This window comes from Taurulus bubalis (genome assembly GCF_910589615.1).
Source record: "Taurulus bubalis genome assembly, chromosome: 14".
Taxonomy (NCBI): domain Eukaryota; kingdom Metazoa; phylum Chordata; class Actinopteri; order Perciformes; family Cottidae; genus Taurulus; species Taurulus bubalis.
The window spans coordinates 13,064,317-13,085,774 of record NC_136602.1 but is presented as its reverse complement, the minus strand read 5'-3'; the positions used below and the strand labels follow the sequence as shown (position 1 = coordinate 13,085,774).

Here is a 21,458-nt window from a genome sequence, read left to right as displayed (position 1 = left end):
ATTTCAAAATCCTGCTTGGTGCAGTATGTGACATTTTTCCAACTGAGCACCAGCAACACAGACATTACAGCAAAGACAAAAGTTTCTCATGTGAAACAACCCACAATAAAGCATGCCATTAGTTCATAAACTGTGCTGGCTGATTGGAATCAGCTATAACAACGTCCAATTACATATGAAGGTGTATAACACAGCCAACCGCACTCCCACCCCATCCTCATGTGCTAGCTATATTTTTGGTATTGTTGGTTTGCTAACATTCAGTTCACTAACAAAGACCACGGCAATAGCGATATGAGTTTACAGGTGATTTATTGCGAGATGGAAAGAGAGGGTCGGGTTAAGGAACCGGACAGGGTTTGGGGATGAAGGGATGACTGTAGGTGCAGGAACAAGAAGGGTAGAGGGGGTCGTAAAAAGGGTTGGAGGGGTGCGATGAGAGACTGCTGGCAGGAAACAGCGGGGATGGAGACTCGTGAGTGGGGGTTATCTCTTCTGAAGTTCTGGCTGTGCAGAGTCCCCCGTTGGTCCTTTAGTCCTGTGGGAAAGAGAGAGAGAGGAAGAGAGAGAGAAATAAGAAGACAGGAACAGGGTTGGGGAGGGATGTTGGAACCGAGTCGAAAAGGAAGTGAACAGATTCGATACGTTTAAGTACGTAGGGCTCGGATGATTGGCTGAGTTCGGGGCGTGGTCTTCGCTCCCGAACTATGTTTTATAAAACACCAGTTATCATGTATCAGGTTCATGCCTGTTAAGACATTGTTGCTGAAGTTGCAATGATTATATTCTCAAAACATCACATGATCTGATACAGTATGGTGGGAATGAAACCACTTTTCCATTAAGACCTCTCAATCCATGGAACATGAACATCACATCACATCCAGTGCAGCAATTATAAACCTCCCCCTCCTCTTTTTTCCTCTCTCCATACCTCTTTCATTATTTTTCCCCACTATCTGTCTCTCCATCTTGTTGCCTCATTGGGCATGCCAATTTATTAATCTCACCAACAGATTTAGTCTATTAATTAGTCCACATCTTCCATCTTACATGTAATAATCAAAGGCAATAGCGATATTAGGAAGAGGAGGATATTTCTGCAGTCAATCTCTTTTAATTAGCCTGAAGATTAGAAGATGGATTAGCTTCTGCCTGGCTGACTTCCAGACAGACAAGCTTGTTTTTCTTGTCACAAAAAGCTGGAGGACACACATTCCGTAGCAAATCTAATATGTCAGTTTGAAAAATATCTGTTCCTTCGTGTCGTATAAGACACTTCCCAACGTGAAGGTGATAATGCATCCATGCCTCGAGACAAAACTGGTGTCCAACTGACATTTCAGAATGAATATTATCCTCCATAGACGCTTGTAATTTGGCTCGCACACATTCATAATATTACAGTGTGCTGCTCTACTTCAAATGCATCTGCATTGCCATTTCATTTTAATGTTTGGGGTCATACTGTACTGTCGGTTTAACTAGATAATTGAGGAATTGTCTACACAGCATGTCTGTAGTTAATTGGAGGGTCCAGGGTGCACTAAACAGACAAGGAGAACAGACAGGGGTAATTACCTGCAGAGTGTGTGTGTGTGTGTGTGTGTGTGTGTGTGTGTGTGTGTGTGTGTGTGTGTGTGTGTGTGTGTGTGTGTGTGTGTGTGTGTGAAGGTGCTGAGCCAGTGCATCGGCTAAAAGGTAATTACACACTGGACTTGAAATAAATAATACCAATTCCTGCGTCTCCCCACGGACACATGGAGTAGATTTTGTCTAATCTCATCACTAACGGAGCAATTCTCGAGATACCATGCCAGACAAAAGACCATATTCTTTCAAAGTTACTGGAGCTGACCTCTGAAACATTCATGTTGCTTGCTCTATAAAACATTTGCACCCTGTCCTGTCGCTTCCTTGAGGCAAGGGGCTCATCCAGTTCAATGGTGGATGTTCCTGAAACATTCCCTGCAGACACGTTACTCACCCTCGCCCTGTCAGAGCGGTGCCTGCAGGGCCCACATAATAAAGAGAATAGAAAATTGAACACAAAGCCACATAGCACATCATTAAACCATGTTCTATTACAGTACTCAGTAAAAAATGGAAAGAAAACACTGCTTCCAAAGCCACGGCTCTCAGTGGGATGCTCAAGTCTCTAAGGTTTTACTGGTTAGGCAATTCTAGCACCGACCAGGTTTAAAGACACCCTTTCTCAGTGGAAAACCTTGCTGGTGCCCTTTTAACAATTTACTTCAGAGGCTGTAATACTCACCGAAAGTTGCTATTGGCTACATTGTACTGCTTTACAGCATTTTTTGGTTTTGCCAGAGCTCCGAATTTTTGCAAAGGGTGAAAAAGGTTATTGTCTCTTAAGTACTAGCTTGCAAAATTTCATAACAAAATTCAAATTTTGGTTGTGAAAGTTGTGAGTGGAGCTGCAGAGTAGAACTTTCGGAAGAAATTATATTATGGAGTTGAACAGATGAAAAAGATGACGGAAGATGTTTGTCAATATTTGGGCTAATAACATGGCCTGAAAGGAAAAACACCAAGTTTCTTAAACTTTCCCAAACTCTTGAACTATGTTCCAGCACTTCTTTGTTTAATTTGCATGACTGAAGGCTGCGGTGAAAAGTGTCAAACATCCTGCTTCACCTCTGTTCAGTTTACAGGGTCATATAGTAGTTTTCACTTCACTACATGTATGTGTTTATTCCAATTCATGGCTATATCGCAGAAAAATACAAATCCCACGAATGTATTATGTAAGGAAGATTAGGATCACCTTGCCCATTACAGCATTAAAAGGCTACTACTTTGTTACTTTGCAATGGAACATCTTCACAACCAACAATTGAGGTTTTCATATATATATATGTGTGTGGTATATATAAGTTTATTGCTGTGTAAAATGTAGAAACTCAAGCCAGAGCCTCGGGTCAATGTTTCCAAGACTGGAGCCAAAATCATCCACGAGAGGATGTTCTGACGGAGAGGATCAACATATATTTGGACTGAACTGTCATGACGAATCTGTCATTCTGAAGGACAACTATTTCTAAATTGAGATGAGCTACATGCATGCTCATGCACCTCTAAGGTTCACTGACATTTTATTCCGTTCTGCATTTTAATTATATTCATATTTGTGTGTGTTTGTGCAGACTCAGATGAAGATGAAGTCTGCGGGCGTCGTAGAAGGAGGCTTGTTCACAGAGAGCTATTGTAACATCTGCAATGCCCAGCTCATCTCCGAGTCCCAGCGCACCGCTCACTATGAGGTGAGTCCGTCTCTGCTTGTACGGGAATGTTCGCACAGAACAAACAACATTTTTTTTGCCACAATCACTGCTTGGTCAAGCAGATTCCTGCACTGGCATATCAGCCTTATTTGTACCAATTTGGGCTTGTGTCGTTCTAAGCAGTGCTCATCCATTATACATAGACTTAATGCAGCATGGTAATGCTAGTCACTTGCAAACAAACAAACACTCGCGCACACTTTTTGTTTATACATAGCCTACCTCTCAGCAGACTCCCTAAGAGTAATTTAATTATAGGCTATTCAATAATCAGCCCTGTGCATTATTTAACTAGGATGTGTTTGAGTGTGCACATGTGTGTGTGTGCATGTGCACACGTAAATGTGCTATTGCGTGCATGTACTGGATTTAGGTTGTCCTTGATTACAAGACACAATTGGGATTAACAAGCAGACTAATGAGGACAAGACCCTTATCTGGGGAAAATTAAGCAAGGACAACAGCCGTGTGTATTTGTCTGATGCATGTCTACCAACCAACCTCCGTCTGACTGAAACACACCGCCTTGAGTTGTGCAGAGAATTGGGCAAGCTGAGTCAGTGCATTTCTTCAGTGTCACCCTTTATTAAAGGTCTCTGTAGAGGTCGGCAGCTCATAGAGACACGGCAAGAAATCATTTGAATACAAGGAGTTGTTGTGCATTAGTTTCAATAGAGACCCAGAGACAATCACGACAGGCTAAAGAAAGGAGCGCTATCATGGGGGATGAATTATTGAGGAGGCCCGGATTCTGGAGTCCGTTCCCACTCCACTGCCAGCAACGCACATCATGCTCTTCCATAAGTGCCACAAAAAAAAAGTTTAGTTACAATGGTAGTTGCTAGCTACTTTTAACTCCTCCAACTTGATTTGCTACTAAAAACAGAAGAAGAGAGGCAGAGACGCACAGTCCATTAGAGTCAGGTGCGCACTGAGGGTCATTGCAGGGTAACCATGGAGATACAAGGTCTCGCTTTTAGCCCATATCCCAGAGCCATCAACTGCATGACCGTGTATACACCTATAAACACAAGCATACACTCAGCCACACAAACACACACTCACACAAGTGCTGACAAACTGAATTAAAGTAGTCTGACAAGTGAGGAGGCATGTGAGGTAGAGGGTGGTGTGTGTGTGTGTGTGTGTGTGTGTGTGTGTGTGTGTGTGTGTGTGTGTGTGTGTGTGTGTGTGTGTGTGTTCTAGTCCCGGGGCCAGAGGATCCAATCTAAGCACTGGAGCAGCAAGTACAGTGTCTTGTCTCCCATTCGCTTTCTTTGTGTCTTGTTCAGCCATGATATATATTTAAACTAAACAACTTAACTTGACTTAACTTAACAACAACATATAATTGCACCAACCATATGATTCACATGATTAGTGGAAAGAGTGAAGTAATTATCTCACAGGGATCCAGTTCTGAAGACATTTGACACATTTAATCCAAAATGTAATATTTTCACCAGTGATGCTTTTCGGAACCACTATCTTGACTTGTATCCCCGCACTCTGTCATACAATAATGCAAATTTTACTGCATATGTGGCATGAAATACAAAGTCTCTTTGACAGCATCAACACTTGCTTCTGAAAAATTGCACCAACGGTGAAATTTATAGATAATAATAGATGTTACAAGGTAGAAAGAAGTGAAGGTCACCCAGCATGCCAATAAAAAAAGAGAATGCTGTCAACCTTGTAGACGAGCACACAGAGCTGTCTCAACACATACACATGCACTAATCTTTACCCTGCAGTCTGTCCAGTGACTTTCATTGTTGGCCATTAAAGTGACAGCAAGCAGCTTCAAGGACGGCTCAATGTCCTTTCTTATAACACATGCTTATTACAGATAATATATATTGTAACCGAGGCAAACACAAACACCCACAAACAGCTGGGTAACAATACAACATGGTCCTGATACTCGAACTTGCAAATCGGCCGATATAAAAAAATACATAATATCTATTTTATTATTCTGTGAAAGAATCTCCTTCAACAACTTTATTTATTCAAGTCTCTCACTTTTAATGAATGGCGACTGAACGCATCATAATGTACCTCAATGATATGTATACTGATAAATGATATGGTGATGTGATATAGGATTGATGAATTTTAGGACGTATTGATACTGGTATTGACAACTCTAGTAAGCAGCACAAACACCCATCAACAGTACAGATACATATTTGCCAATCTTCTCATCAAGGACTTTTAATATCATGCAGACTCATTTCAATCTATTATCTGTTTTACTACTAATATATTAATATATTGTATTCTATTTATTTTATAAGGCACCAGGATATTATCGTTTCACTTTTTTTTTAGCTTGAGCTTGCCAAATTATTGCCTCACTTCCTTTGTCACTTTACAGGCCCAGTGTGCAGGCCTATAGGTGAAGCATAGAGTCATTATATTTTACTCCCAACCACTTCCCCTGTCCCAACATCTTATTCAGGGCTCCCAGAAAGCTGAGGCTGGCTCTGGCCATTAGTCAACTAGCCAGGAGCAAACTGTCTGCTAGCATCATCAGCTGAAAGAGATAAAACGCTTGGATGGAGTATCCAAGGTGGAGTGACAGTCTTTGACTTTTTTCCCACTTGGCTCACTTGATAAAATACAACTCAGTTCATTGGCTGACACCATTTCTCTCTCTCTGTTTCTGTCCCTCTCTCAGAGTAAGAAACACGCCAACAAGGTGCGTCTGTTCTACATGCTTCACCCTGAAGACGGAGGACCACCTTCCAAGAGACTGCGACCAGATAACCCAGTATGCTCCCACTGAGTGTGTGTTTCTGTGTCTGTGTTGCATGGCATAAGTGTTAAGCTTTTTAGAAACATTAATGAACTTAATGACCTGTTCTGCAGTGTAATCACAAACTGAAGTATCTGATGATGTTCAAGGAAAGACAATTATTTGCATGCTGAAATGTGTGAATTTGTGTGAATGTTTCAAAGTATATAGATGACAAAAACCTGAGTTGGCTTGCCTCAGTCTTATCCTTTCCTGGGCCGGTCTACTCGCAGGCTTTGCCACGACAGCCAAATTCTCATGGGAATATTTGCTTGATCTGTTGTGTGCAGTTGTGCGCTATAATTCTCCCAAAAGAGGTTATGCCTTAGCTGTGGTGTTTCGGGCCAGAATGAATGGCGGCAGACGCCAGCAAGCAGCTCTATATCGGGCTATTGCAGGCTATGTCTAGGGAGGTCAGTCAACAATGTTTGTGTGTCTGTCTGTGAGCGTGTGCTGTAGGTGGGCCATTGTGTCTGTATGCCTAGAACCTTTTCTGCAATTTTAGCAAATGCTGAAGTTGCATTTATGTCCACATTAAATTGACGGGATTCTAATGTAAGCATAACTGATATTTAGGGGTTAATTCAATTTAGAAATGTATTGTCTGTATGAAAAAGAAATGTGAACGTAATAGTCTATTGTGAAGAGGGATTATTACAACAGGACGTTGTGTGCCCCATTTATCTGGGGTATCACGCCATAATACACACACACAAACAGAATACATACGGTACACACTGAGGACACAGCTGGTGGAAAAATAAAGCTAACTGACAAACCTAGCTGTGCCAGAAAGAGAGGGGGAGAGGAGAGAAGGAGGGGAAGAGGTGGAGCTTCTCCAAACACAGTGTAGTGCCACAGCCGAGAACTTGAGCCGGATTGCAGGGACAATTATCTCTGTACAGCAATAACCCTTCGTCCTCCACTAAAAGGAAAATATGAAATTCATGGGAAAAAATGAGAAACTAAAATGTTTGTAAATGCCCCCAATGTAAGTGATTTCCGGGTCGCACTTGATGAATGAGCAATTTAAAGTTTAAAAAGCTGATACATAGAGTTAACTGCAGCAAGCACACATCTGCAAAGGAAACCTATTAAAGTTATTGTAGTTCAATAAAATCCAGCAAGACTAAAGCCATAGACTGTCCGTAAGAAGTGGACATAATCACTGTGACGTCATCCATTGGTCTGCGATCTGCCATTTTGAAGCCTCACGTTGTCGCCATCTTGTTTTTTTGTAACTGGAAGTGAAACAATGGGGTGAAGCTAAGTACAACCGAATGCTGAAGAAGACATTGTCTGGTGACCAAAATGTTACAATTAACTTTCATGAACTGAAAACACACTGTGAAAGGGTTAACGGTGTAAGACGGAAGCAAAGACAACTCCCAGACCACAATTTATTAAATGAACATCCTGCTGTATGGAGGAAGACTTGAAACTAGAGATCATAAACTCATTGCCAGCAGAGTCGCCCCCTGCTGGCTATTAGAAATAATGCAAGTTGAAGGGATGGAGTTGTCGCATGAAGACAGATTTGGTTTGACAGTGTCAAATATCAGGAGCCAGAACAACCAGGTGGGGTAGGAGTTAATTGTTTTGGTCACATCTTTGCAGACAAGCATGCAGGCTGTTCGGAATAATTTCATACTGTAAAACTGAAATAAACACTTGCTAGTATATTTCTTAGTAAACCAATTGAACCATTTCTCTGAACTCAAGCTGTGGACTAAGATTTAAAGAGGTGATACATGTGCACCAGATTGCAGACAATCGGAAATAGGCACGTCAAGGGCACATGGGTTTACAAACACACTCACAGTCCCTGTGAAATATTCACACCTGTGTCTCCATCTGTCTCACTAAGTGAATAAGATATGACTCAGCCTCTCCTGTCTTTCAGCTCATATGGGACACTACACACGAAACAGACCATGTGCGCACACACACACACGTACGGTCATCTGCCGCACTGTGAGCGCCACAGCTAGCAATTTGCTCATAACCTTTCATGCAGAGATGTGACATTGATTATCTGACAATGCTGGAAAAAAACTGATTTAAGATCAACGGTTCTCCAGAGAGGAAATTCTCACCATACGATTTGGAATGAACTTTTTTTCTTTTATCTCTTTCATCTTTTCTTTCCTCACAGGGGAAGATTTGCACGTCTTTTCACTGCACTTCATCTTCGTGTTTTGGTCCCTCTATTCTCATACTGATTGACATGGTTCAGTCCAATGGGAAAAGCAGAAACTGCACTTTTGCAGTGTGAATGAAATGCCAGCGTCTGCCCAGTGTAAAATGCCATGCCTTGAGATTTGTGTGGAGGGGAAAGTGTTTGTTACAGAACAAACACAGAGAAAGTAGGTCATAAAAGGTGCTCCCAGATGAAAGAGGAGGGAAATGTATCTATATTTCTATCCTATCCGCCAAACTGCTCTCTCTCTCAGTCTGTGCAGTTTTCTACCTGCAGAAAGGGCAAGAGATAACTAAATGCTTTCTTTGGCTTCGACTTTTATTTTCCTCTAATGCTAAATTTGCAATTTGTCGGCCCTTTCAATTTACACTTTCAGCGCTTCTTCAAACTCCAAAAGAGAGCGTCTGTTTCCCTGTGCTGCTCCATGTGTATATTTAGCAATGTTTCCCACAGCGTCTCGACACAGAGCAGGGGGAGAAGTAAGGAGGAGCAGAGAGAAAGAAAAACAGAAGGAGAGGAAGATTAACACAGCTAATTAGGAGTCTATTGTTAGGTTCATGAGCACGATGAAGCCACCCAAACACAACATATTCTGTGATACAGGCACACCATCAGGCAGCAGATAATCAGGCATACATGCATCATGTGCACACACAAACAGAAGCACACTCAACAATTAGGTCACATGCAAATGAATCTCAGCAGATGTGTGAGATGCGACAGGTAGAGGAAGTGAGAACAACATTATAGGGAGGGATATTGAAAGGCTAGGAATCTCAAAATCAAAGATGAAGAAACAGAAAGGTTGATGACTTCCAGCGGAGATAGTGGATGGAGGAAAACAGTGAGTCAGAGATGCTGTTTATTGTTTAAAGTGGAGTGGCAGCTGTAATGAGCTCACAATTATTCATATGTCAGTCACCCACACACACTTGAGATTGATTAAAACTTTCCCCGCACTGTCACTAAATCCCTCGTGTAACGTCTGTCATTGAGCGACAGGGTTTGTGTTGCAGCCTTCTTTCAAGAAGAGGCTTCTTTGTGTTGTAGCCCCATCACTGTCGACTGATCCTTTTACTTTTCAGTGTGTTTTGACAGGTGAGACCACTGCAGACTGCCACTGAGAATCACCTCAGCCTCTTTGCCCTGAGTCAAGAAAAACATGCAGTTGTGGGACTCTGGCTCACTGTGGTTGATTTTCCTCATCCTGGTACAACAATATTTGAGTAGATCAAGATCTCAGCAGTGCTGCCAATGGGAGGGAAGAAGTAGACAAAGTATGCAAAGAAGGACATGGAAGGAAAGAACAATAGGATTAGTAGTGAAAACAAGAGGAAGAGCAGAAAGCACACATTATCGTGGAGGTGGAACAGAACAAGGATAGATGGTAAGGAGGAAGCAGGGAACATGTTTAGGTGAGAGGAATGGTTGGAGTAAGGGTGAAAAGAGAGGAGATTTGTCCTCATGGGCATTGACTGTGTCTCCCATGCCCTGATGCCATCATGAATAAAGATCATGAGATAAATATGTATACTGAAAGATGTTTTTATTTTACATACAAACACAGTCACACCCCAAAAAAAAGTCTCTTCCTTTCGCGACAATGCTTCATGCGCTAACAAGGCACAACGAAATGAATTTGTACCAACTGAGAGGAAGAAGGAAATTGTGTTACTGGTAGAAATAGAGGAAGGGGGTATTGGACAGTTCAGAGCAAGCCTTTAACATGATCACAGTGGGGACAGACACGGGGGAGGAGAGGAGGCGAGGGCCTGCCAATACAGATAAATATTTCATCCCACAACACAGAGAGTCACTGAGACTGGTGCCCAGAGGGGGAGGGATGATGCAGGGAGGGAGGGAGAGACAGAGAGAGAAAGTCTGAGAGTGAAGGAAAGACAAAAAGCAAGAGAAGAAGAGAGTGAGAGAAACAATATAGAGAATGAAACAGAAAGAGAGAGATGGGACAGCTGAGAGACAAAGCCAGGCCTGGGAGGTAAAGGTGTCCTTAACTCTCATATCCACTGTCCGTGATGCTAAGCACTGCTGACACACATACACACACACACACACACACACACACACACACACACACACACACACACACACACACACACACACACACACACACACACACACACAGAGGGAGAGGGAGAGAGAGAGAGAGAGACACACATCACACTCCCACACACTTAGATATGGTGTCGCAGACACTTTTCTATTATTGTCCTCTATTTCACAGAGACGGAGGTTCCTCTCCTGCGACTGTGGACTGACACCTGGACTAGAGAAAGCGCTTGTGTGAAAAGACAGAAAGACAGATGTGCAAACAAATGGAAGGAATAAAAAAGACTAAAAAAGAATTAAAGCATGGATGAACAGACAGTGAGAGGGTGGAGGTTCAATATGAGCAGAGAGAAGAAGAATGAAACTGGGGGAAGGGTTGTGAAAGTGTAGAACATAAAAGGTTGCACTGAAGGTGTAAAATATTGCTCGTCTTTGAAGACATATTACATTTTTGCATTTTAAGCAGGCACTGTTTTAATTCATATTTCTAAGTATGTGGGCTGTCTAACATCACAACCATATGTGATTGTTTTTCAGCACATTCTCATTCCAAAACCGTGGTTATTAATATGCTGCAGTAACAGCCTCCACTCCTCTGACAAGTCTGTCCACGCGATTTTGGAGCCATGGATACCAGGATTTACCTCAATTTAGCCACAAGCGCATTGGTGAGGTTTGAGACTGACGTTAGATGATTCAGCTAGACCTGGCTCACTGTCTGTCCTCATCCCAAATGTGTTGGCTTGGGTTTTGGTCAGGTACAAGTATTTCTAAAAACCTTGTTTATTCATGGAGACAGGAAAGGGCCTTCCCCAAACTGTTGCCACAAGCTGTTGTATGCTGTTGCATTTTGATTTCCTTGAACTACAAGGAGCTTTGTACAAACCATGAAAAACATTGAAATATGTGGACACACAGTGTCGGTCACGCACAGATCTCTGCTCTCTGTTGTTCTCTTTCTTTAGTTGAATATTTATATTTTATATTTATTTTTTTAGGGTTGTACTTGAGATAAATAGTTATTTCCATACTGGTGTGGTGGACAGAAACGAACAGAAAAAGAAGAATTCTGTTTGTGTGTGTGTTCTTGTGAATTTGCATGCGTAAGTATTTGTACATTTGTGTCAATCACGCGGTTGGTCTTTTTATTTGTGTTCCCTACTTCCGTGGGGAACCGTGGGGAGCAACTCTCCCTCATCATTAGTAATGAACCAGCAGCGGTGAAAGGGCCAAGCCACAGTCTCAGCCCAGCGAGACAGATGAATATTTGATCAGCCTTCCCTTTGGTGTGTGTGTGTGTGTGTGTGTGTGTGTGTGTGTGTGTGTGTGTGTGTGTGTGTGTGTGTGTGTGTGTGTGTGTGTGAGCGTGTGTGTGTGTGTGTATTTGAGAGAGAAAGCGCAGGAGGTCAGTGCAGTGTACAACTTTCCTTTTCTCATCTCCCCCTGCCTCCTCTGTCTTTTTCTCACCTTCACCTCTCTCTCTACTTCTCTTTTCACATCATTCCTTTCTTCTCAACCACTCTCTTTTCCTTTTCACCCCCTCACACCTTCCTCCCCTGTGGTCCATTTTTGTCTCATAACGCCTCTCCCTCTCTGCCACTCACTCTTACCATCTCCCCCTACTCTCCTACTGTAGGACTGTGCAGAGACAGAGGTGGACAGGAACAAGTGCTGCACCTTGTGTAATATGTTCTTCACCTCCGCTATCGTGGCCCAGTCGCACTACCAGGGAAAAACCCACGCCAAAAGAGTCCGCCTGGTGCTGGGGGAGCCGGCCAGCCTTCCCACAGCCATGACCAGCCCTACAAACACAGGTATCTCTCACCTTCTATATCTGTCTCGCTGTCTGAGCTTGATTACTGCAACAAGATCAAACTCACACATCCAAACATGTTTCTATGATTGTTTAAGTATTTGGTAGCTGCAATGCTCTCACAGTGTTCCCACAGGCTAATGGTGTAACGGACTATTGTCAATCCGTACAATTCCATATCCAGTAAAGAAAAAGGAATCAGGGCATTGGCCTTTACGTTTTCTGTTCGCCAAATTCCGGATAATGTTACATTGTAAACAACCAATCTGTGTTGATTGTCAGCAGGAAAGCTGGTAACGATGACATTACCTCAAATGGTGAATGTACAAAGGTTCCTTTCAGTTACTTTATGATGCATTCAGGCTCTGTCGTAAAATGTAATTAAAGAAAATGTAATTAACATAGTTGTCTGAAGGTGATGTTTTCACTACCACATAAATAGATATTACAACGTAAAATATGATCTGTTTAGGTGTTTAACTAGCTCTAAACAGCTTATGATACATAATTATGACAAATTACAAGATTTGATGTGATCACTAAAAATTGAATCTTTTATTTTCTAATCATTTGGATAGTGCGATTTTAATGAGGAAACTATATATAATATGTAATATAAAAATTACTATATCAAAGTTGTATGATCCGTTGCACCACTTCAGCATGCGATAGCAGCAAAAGAAGTCGAGGGAGTGACTGAGTGCCAGTTGAGCTTTGAGAACCAAAGAGAATAGAGTATTAATCTGATTCTTTGATCTAGTTTGTCTATTCCGTTCTTCTGGTCAGACTTGGTCAGACAAGTGAAACATGACACATATAATCCATAAAACATCTGAATTTAAACTGTGGGTTTGGTGATCGATCCTTTCATCCGAGTTGATCAATACATCTATTGGATTTTAATCATGGTGTTTTCACACAGAGCCTGTCCTCCCTTAAGACCGTGGTAATTAACTTGGTCGGAAAACACACCCTCACCTCTACTGGCACACTACCATGTAATCCAGATATCCAGGATTTGCAACATGTGTCACTGGACTGAGAATCATTTTTTGAAAGTTCAAAGCACATATTTTTATCAGGAGTGGATTTGGAAAGCTTTAGTCACGCTTCAGTCAAAACGTCTAGCCTGGATATCAGAAGGAAATGTCTGTAATGCTAACATGCCAGAGGCCCAAGAAGTACAACTTTGAAGGTGAAGCTCACAAGCAGAACAAATAAAATGGATTTACAAATCAAGACATCCGTACATGTTTTTGCTCATGATTGTTTAAGATTAGCTTCTTTTTTTTTATTAGTGTCAGTGCTGGTGACTCGTCTCCAGCGGAGCTTTACATAATGTGATTCAAATTTGATTCAAAGTGAAAATTCACAGACCTATAAACACACAATCGCTACAAAATGGAGTGTTCTAAATAATCTAGCCCCTGAGTGACTTTGTTAAACTTTGGCCTACTTTGGAAAAGTGTCACTACAGTCGAGCCGTTAGCCGTGGAGTTCTGTGGTTTTGTGACAGTGGAACCTGGAGGAAAAAGAAACACGAGAACAAGAGCAAGAGCAAGAAGAGAGGAAGAGTGACCTGGGAGAGAAGAAGAGGATTTCAGGAAAGATTAAAGTCAAAAGGAGCCTTCATGATCACTCTGAGATGAGCGCTCTACAGAGGATGCACAGCTAAGCTGACAGGCTTGTGCGCACATGCACACACACACACATTGTCAGAAACATAAATATAAGCAAGGTGACTGATGTATGCATATTTATCTTGGACAGTCACTTGCTTTTCAGGACACATGGGTACTAGCATATATAAGAAACATGCTCAAAGAAATGCACAAACAAACAGCGAGGAGAGAGAAAGTAAAGGATGTGTGTGTTGAAGAAGCCCTTGAGAGGTGGAATTCGGAGACGGTACCTGTGTTCCCTCCCCTTTTAACACATCACACACTCCAAACCACCTCCTCCTCCTGCATACTATCACGCACACTCGCTGTGCCCTGCTCCATGAAAAACGCTTACTTCTGCTCCAGTGTGCAGAGATCACACTCATGGGAAACGAAAGGGTGGAGAAACAAGGGATGGAGAGGAAAAATCCACCCGAGGATCTCTTCTTGTTGCTGCTCAGCACGTGAGCTCCACAGAGCTGTCAGGGCTCAGGAGCCTCACTCATGCACGGGCACACACGAACACGCAGGAATGCCGAGCCAGAGATTTTGGGATGGCCTCGTCTCTGAGATTTAATATCAGAAAAATGTAATGACAGTGGAAGAGTTACAGGGTTGAGCTTTGTAAGTGAGATGATCGCATGACGAAGGCAATGTGAGTGGGTGTGGTTGGTGAGCTGAGACACAGCCATAGATACAGTAACTATGTGAACAGAGCCCGAAGACACATCAAGGTACGAGCAGCCAATCAGCGTGTAGGGCTAGCGTCTCGTCAAGACACGCACATACGCCCCAAAAATATACATAAACTAACACACCTCACACTCGTCGTCACTGGTCAACACTTGATGCTATTCATTATATTAGTGAGCTGATGGTTGCTGTAAAATAAGTGGTGTGACTCACTTGGGCTTTAAAGCATGACTGAGTGGGCTTTTTTCTGCGATATGAAATGTTTAAACTTGCTGTATTGTGGCTGTGTAGTCATAGTCGTTATAGCTCTAGAGTCATTGACACGTTGTACATGGAAAACCGGCACATTTGGACGCGCCATCTGGCATTGTGAGCTCTCACACCATTTGGCTGTGGACTTAACACCCCCTCATGTGAGCAAATAAACAGTTTGGGCAGAGAGGATTTCTTTGGTACATGTATTGTACCTTACGCACACTCGAGCAGCCTATTCTGGAGCTTCATTCATACACACACACACACACACACACACACACACACACACACACACACAGACGTTTCACATTTTCTCAAGCATGGTTTATGCATTCAAACCGCCACCCAAACACCCACATGCACACACAGACATGTGTACAGCACATGCACATTCGCAGTCTTCGCTGCGTGAGCCACGACCGCGTCCTGTGGACAAGGCAGTGCCTGTTGGCTATTAATGGGCAATCACCATGGTAACCAGTGTCGTGTCATGAGTAGCAGGTCACCTGGAAGTCTTCCCTTTTTTTCTTCATTCCCCAACAGAGAGGAGAGGAGAGGAGAGGAGAGAAGAGGAGAGAAGAGGAGAGAAAAGGAGACGAGAGGAGAGGAGAGAAGAGAAGAGCGGATAGGAGAGGATAGGTAGAGGTACAGTCGGTAGTAGAAAGCACTTGCAGACTTGTGATTGCTGAAGGCTTCCTCTTGACCCTCGTCTCTGTTCCACAGATGTGGCCTGCAGCAATCTATTGCTCTCAGTCTCCATTGGTACTTTCTAAACCGAGAGCATTCAAATGTACAACGAGGAGTGTATCTGGATGCCCCTCCTCTCTACCTCCTTCTGCTTAATGGATCGTGGCTATCTGGATCATAGACCATGCCTACTACTCATTATATGAATAATTTCTGTCACATTCATTGAATGTGCTGTAACTCCGTTACGTTATTCATTCTGGCCACATGTCATATATTGCTTCTGTCCATCCGGGGAGAGGGATCCTCCTCTGTTGCTCTCCCTCAGGTTTCTTCCCCTTTTTTCTCTGTGAAAGGGTTTTTTCTATCTTTATTGGGGGAGTTTTTCCTGATCCAATGTGAGGTCCCGGGACAGGGATGTCATGTGTACAGATTGTAAAGCCCTCCGAGGCAAACTTGTATTTGTGATGTTGGGCAATTTAAAATAAACTGAATTGAATTGAATCTGTGTCTGCATAAAAAAAGAAAGCGTGTGAATATGAATGGATGACATTTTCAGGAACATGTAAATTATTTTTACCACTTACTCTCTTGCTTCTCCCCTCCCCTTCCTCCTTCTACAATCCCTCGCCCCTCTCCTCTAACTCCTATATGTTAACTTTTTCCCCCAGATTCCTCCCCTTCCACTCCACTGCCCACAGACCCCACTGCGTGCCCTACTCCTACCCCTGACCTGGGTTGGCCCTTGGCAGTGGTCGGCGGAAACGGCGGAAGAGAGGCCGGGAAGTACTGCTGCATGTGCGGAGCCTGGTTCAACAACCCGCTGATGGCCCAGCAGCATTACGAGGGCAAGAAGCACCGCAGGAATGCAGCCAGAGCACGCCTCCTGGAGCAGCTAGCGGGCAGTCTGGATGCCACGGAGAGCACAGGTCAGCCTCTTGGCCCTGAGCCAGACATAAGTGACAAGTGAAGGGCAGGAGGGGTGTTACCACTTTGTACGAGGAAAGACGATAAGGGGGAGCTCACATTCAAGATCTGTGGCAGTGAGGGCAGACTTCTGAAATGTTCATATGCCTTTCACAGATAAAATTAGCACCATCAGCCTGTTACTGTAAATATCAGCTTATTCACATTCTCCCTACATTTGTTTAAAAACATGTCCTTGAACCCCAAATGTTTCCATTGAATCAGTCCAGAGCTTCTCCCTTGGATCAACCCAATCCACTGTCACACTGTTTCTATGTTCTGTAAAGAAGTAATGTTCCACAAATGGTTGGACAGAAATGTTGACACATCGCGTTATTCGTATCTGTTTGCAACAAGCTAACCTTTCCGTGTCAGTCGTCTGGGGTCACAGTCCTCTCAGCATAGCTGTGCTTCTTACTGCTAGCATTGCAATGTGTTAAACCGTCACAGAAAGCAATGGGGCCTCTGGCATGCTGCTTATAGCATACTTACAGTAGTGCAGTAGCCCAGGCAGCTAACAACATATTACACACTGTTTCTGAATGGTGATCATGAGTCCCACACAGCCGGACAAAGTTAGATTGTTTCTTAATGTGCATTATTAATTGGTAAAATGAAGATGAAATTACAGCTATCATAGCGAGTCCTGGGTTTTAATTACTGCTCTATATATTTCTCTCCTCCTTAAGTCCTTTCCTCTCCCACACAAACACTTCCAAGCACAAATAAAACCGTAAGACGATACTGATTTACATTTCATAGACACAGTTCAGCCAAAAGAGTATTCTAATGGAAATATTAATAGTCTTTGGCACTGAAAGTGCTCTTACTTTTCTGGTTCCTATAAGTAAGAGCGGCCAACATCATCCTACTGCGTCATGCAGCCAAACATGCAACATTAGTGCAACACAACACCTCCACTGCACACACATTCAAGTTTAACACTCTCAGATACAGCTACAGACAAATGTGAAAATCCCCCGTGAGCCAAAGCTACGCCGTTTGCTTTGTGCTCCAGGTGCCATGACACAAACCATCATCTCAAGGAGCCAATCATGTTAAAAGCATGAGTCATGTTGCCGCCTACACTGGCTCAGAGGCTTTAAGTGGTGTCATGTTGTATATCGTCCACCGTCCACACACTGTGACCCACATCTCACAACCTCAGCTGCTTTTGGTGAGGTTTTGACTCCAAATCTCTGCATTTAACTACAGAAGACATTTAAAATAGCGAGTATAGAATCAACATATCAGAGTCAGATATTCCTTTTGTTTAATCAAAAATATTTGCACTCAGTGACACTCTACTGCCAAATCTATCCCGTCTTCTTTTTGAGTGCAATGAACTGGTCTTAAAATAGTGAGCTCGCTGCTGCGGCTGACGTGCTTTATTATATGTGCCATCAATCAAATGTTTGTTCTGGTGCATTTAGTCTGGAACACTTGGCTCATCCCAATGCAGCTCCTTTGTCAAATGTTGCTTGTTGTTCTTCAGTTAGACACAATGCATCGGTGCAAGATTCTCACTCCAGATTGGCTTTTATCACCACTTCAGGTATAAAGTCACAGGTGTGCCGGGTGTAATCTCAGAGGGAGGGTCCAAGGCGAGGCTGCGGCTGAGCTAAGAGAAGAGGGGGATGAGGATTTATGTGTCAGCCAAGTGCAGATTCGTCTCTGTTCTTTTGTCCTCCTTTTTCCGGAACTGTTTTTTTCTTTAGACTCTTGTTTATCTTGTCCTGCCCCCTTCCTGCTGCTGTACTCTCTTGTGCCTGCTGTTGCTGTGGTTATATTGTGTAAAGAGATGTGTGTGTGTGTGTGTGTGTGTGTGTGTGTGTGTGTGTGTGTGTGTGTGTGTGTGTGTGTGTGTGTGTGTGTGTGTGTGTGTGTGTGTGTGCGTGTGTGTGTGTGTGTGTGTGTACACCACTAGAGGCTCCAATCTCTCGTCATGTCTCATCTGTCATCCTTATTAGCTCCCCACAAAGCGCAGGTGAATTATTTACACGCCAAGATTTCCTTTCTTTCCAAACTATCACTACAGAATCTGCCCCGCATATTGTCTGGTTGTGTCCTATTGATGATACTGACCTTTACTTGCATATTCTCTCTTTCTCTCTCCCTCTATTTCCTGCTCTCGTCGTCACACTCTCACGACATATCACAAAATCCCCATGACATTTATATCAACACTTTTTATTACTATTGGATTCGGGTGTAATTGCGCAGACAGGGCACAGGGGAGGACGAGATCGTCGTTATTTTTCACAACTAGGTGCCAGACAAAACCCTTGGAGATGGATTACAGAGGTGGACGAGGGAGTTGCAGTGGGGGTGGATACTGACGAGGGATGGAGCTGACTCGGCTGTGTTTTTACATAAATCACGACAGGGGTAGAAATCCCTCAAGACAGAACCAGTGCATTGTCTCTTCTCCCTGGAGGCTGAGTAGTTAATTAGAAGCAGTGAGATAAGCGTCTAGGACTGGAGTGTCTGTCTGCCTATGTGTGTATGTGTGTGCGTGTGTGAGAGAGTGCCTGAGAGGGGGTGAAGTACTAAAGCTAAAAAATTGTGTGTAATTGATGAGTGTGCCTGAGTTGGGAGACAGAGCTGACCTGCGTTGTTCCCATGAGACAACACTCGATGTGACCCAGTAGCACAAGCAAATCAAGCTTTTATACAAACAATATACTGTCGGCATTGTAGATCCCACATATGAACTGAGCCTGGGTATCAAAGTGCAATTCCTTTTGGTGTACTTACCGAAATGTGTCCTTAACATCAAGTATTGAAAAGTGTCCAGTATTAAAAAATGGCATCTAATTATTCGGCTTGTTTACTTATTCTCTGATCAGATGTTTCCTATATAAAAAACGTTACTAACTGTAGACAAAAGTATTTAAAGACTCTAAACTAACCAATATCTTTATGTTAACTATGGTTGGAATGAATATGTGTAAGTGGGGTGACCCGACTCTGCAGTTCATCTCAAGTCTACGCAGCATTTTATCATTTTCAGCTCATTGTTTAACAGCCTGTATTGTCAGTGTCTTGCTTGACTCTCACAGCTCTCATCAGTGTTGCTGCTATTTAAACCCGCTGAATGCTACCTACTCACTACCAATTAGCAGACTGACATAGTTAGTAATGCTGGTGAATAAGAAGTGGAGCAGAAACAAATGAGAGCTATTGATACATTGTGTCATCTGCATGTGTAAATAAGGAACTGGTTGCCAATATGTTCTCCATATCATCATTTTAAACGTATATGTGGCCCCTATGTGGCAACACAAATGGGTATTTACTGCTTTAACGATGATTAAATTAGCAGTTGACCTATTTAGGTAAAGCATGTTTATATTTCCCAAACTATGGTATTGAAAAGTTTGATATCAGTTCTAAAAATGTAGGCTTTATATTGGCATGAAACGTGTTGACACATCTATAACCAGCTTTAAAGAATGATCAATTGGTGAAGATGAGACAGAGGACAAACAGCACAAACTAATGAGGTGTAGCGTCAGCCTGAAAACTGTAGAGAAATCTGGACATTTTATTTTGTTTACAATACTTTTTTTTTCTAAAACTGATGGTCTTTCCAATTACTGTCACATTTGCTGCTAAGCTAATTAGGTCCTTCAAAGCTTGTTGCTTTGTAAAATTCCACTTGGATTGAATCCGACTCTCACCCGATGCTCGACGCCTCTCTGCTATGGTATTTGTGATATATTCCTGTGAGACGTACCGTCAAGCCTTCGCTCCAGACTGTTGGTTTTGATTGCATCTCAATGGGCTTCTTTTTGGATCCAGTTCCTTTTTAATCTCGCAAAGCGCATGGTAAACTAATGGTGTACCACAGCACAAAGACTCGGAAGTGCTCTGAAAACTATTATTCCTGCCTCCACTATGAATAAAACTATAGATGAATGCCATATAGTGAGATTCTCAGTTGCAGTCGCGGTTCATAGTCGGAATCGGAAAATAGAGTAAACTTTACTGAAATGATCCATATGTAACTTGATGTTACGAGCAGTGTGTTTAAGGCTCATTTGCTGCCTCTATGTATTAAAACCATCCGACCAGCAATTTTCACACAACAATAGATTTTTAACCGCTGACCGCTACCTGTAAACCCTTGAGACTCACAAATAAAAAGGCTGTAGTTAGAGCTTGGCAGTGCATCCTGATAACGAGCCATGAGCATCACGCTCTAAATGGGTCATTAATGTTGCCCGAGCTGAGACTTTGTTACAACAGTTCAGACTCAGAAACACCAGGAAGAAGTTACATTTCTTAGCAACAAGGCTCTTGTGCTAGAAAATGAGCTCATTGCTTTTTTGACAAGCATTTAGGCGTCTCCATATAGGTGCCAGCAATGCCATAGGTGTCATTAAATGACAGTCACAAACAGCTCCACACCCACTGCCTCCGCTCAACCCTCTTCTCTCTCCCTGGCATATCGTCTTGTGTAATTAACAAGGCTTAGAACACCCTCACAAATACTGCTCATGCTCACAAAAAAACACACATTCACAACCCCAGTGCTGCATGCTGTCAGTTTCCTTGCATGCACACTTTCCATGCATGTAATTAACATGGATTAGGGCACAGTGTTTTCTTAATGCCAGAACTGCTTTATTAACCAAAAGCACAGACACTGTGCATGTGTGTGTGTGTGTGTGTGTGTGTGTGTGTGTGTGTGTGTGTGTGTGTGTGTGTGTGTGTGTTCAAAAGACTGGCACATGCGCACATTTTCTGACACACACACACAAACTGCAGCATATTGTACATCAGTGCTACTCGGCCAGGCAGTGGGGAGGTGACATCAATCAGGCTAAAAGCAAGGAAGCTGCCTTTGTGTGTATGCGCACACAGACACACACACACACACACACACACACACACACACACACACACACACACTTAATCGTGTATACAAGAAAGGACCTCTTTGTGTAATCCTTGCAGCGGTATAGAATTACGAAGAAGAGAAAGGGAAGGTTAACGAGAGAGA

At 42.9% G+C, this 21,458-nt stretch overlaps 1 protein-coding gene across 1 annotated transcript in view; it reads left to right on the top strand.

Annotated features, from left to right (window-relative positions):
- Positions 1 to 21,458, top strand: part of LOC306746389 (zinc finger matrin-type protein 4) — a 42,319-nt gene that overhangs the window by 10,318 nt on the left and 10,543 nt on the right. The window contains exons 2-5 of the mRNA XM_079229300.1: positions 3,168 to 3,284; positions 5,992 to 6,084; positions 12,012 to 12,189; positions 16,156 to 16,413. Coding sequence (XP_079085426.1) covers positions 3,168 to 3,284; positions 5,992 to 6,084; positions 12,012 to 12,189; positions 16,156 to 16,413 — 646 coding nt within the window. The remainder of the gene's footprint in view (positions 1 to 3,167; positions 3,285 to 5,991; positions 6,085 to 12,011; positions 12,190 to 16,155; positions 16,414 to 21,458) is intronic.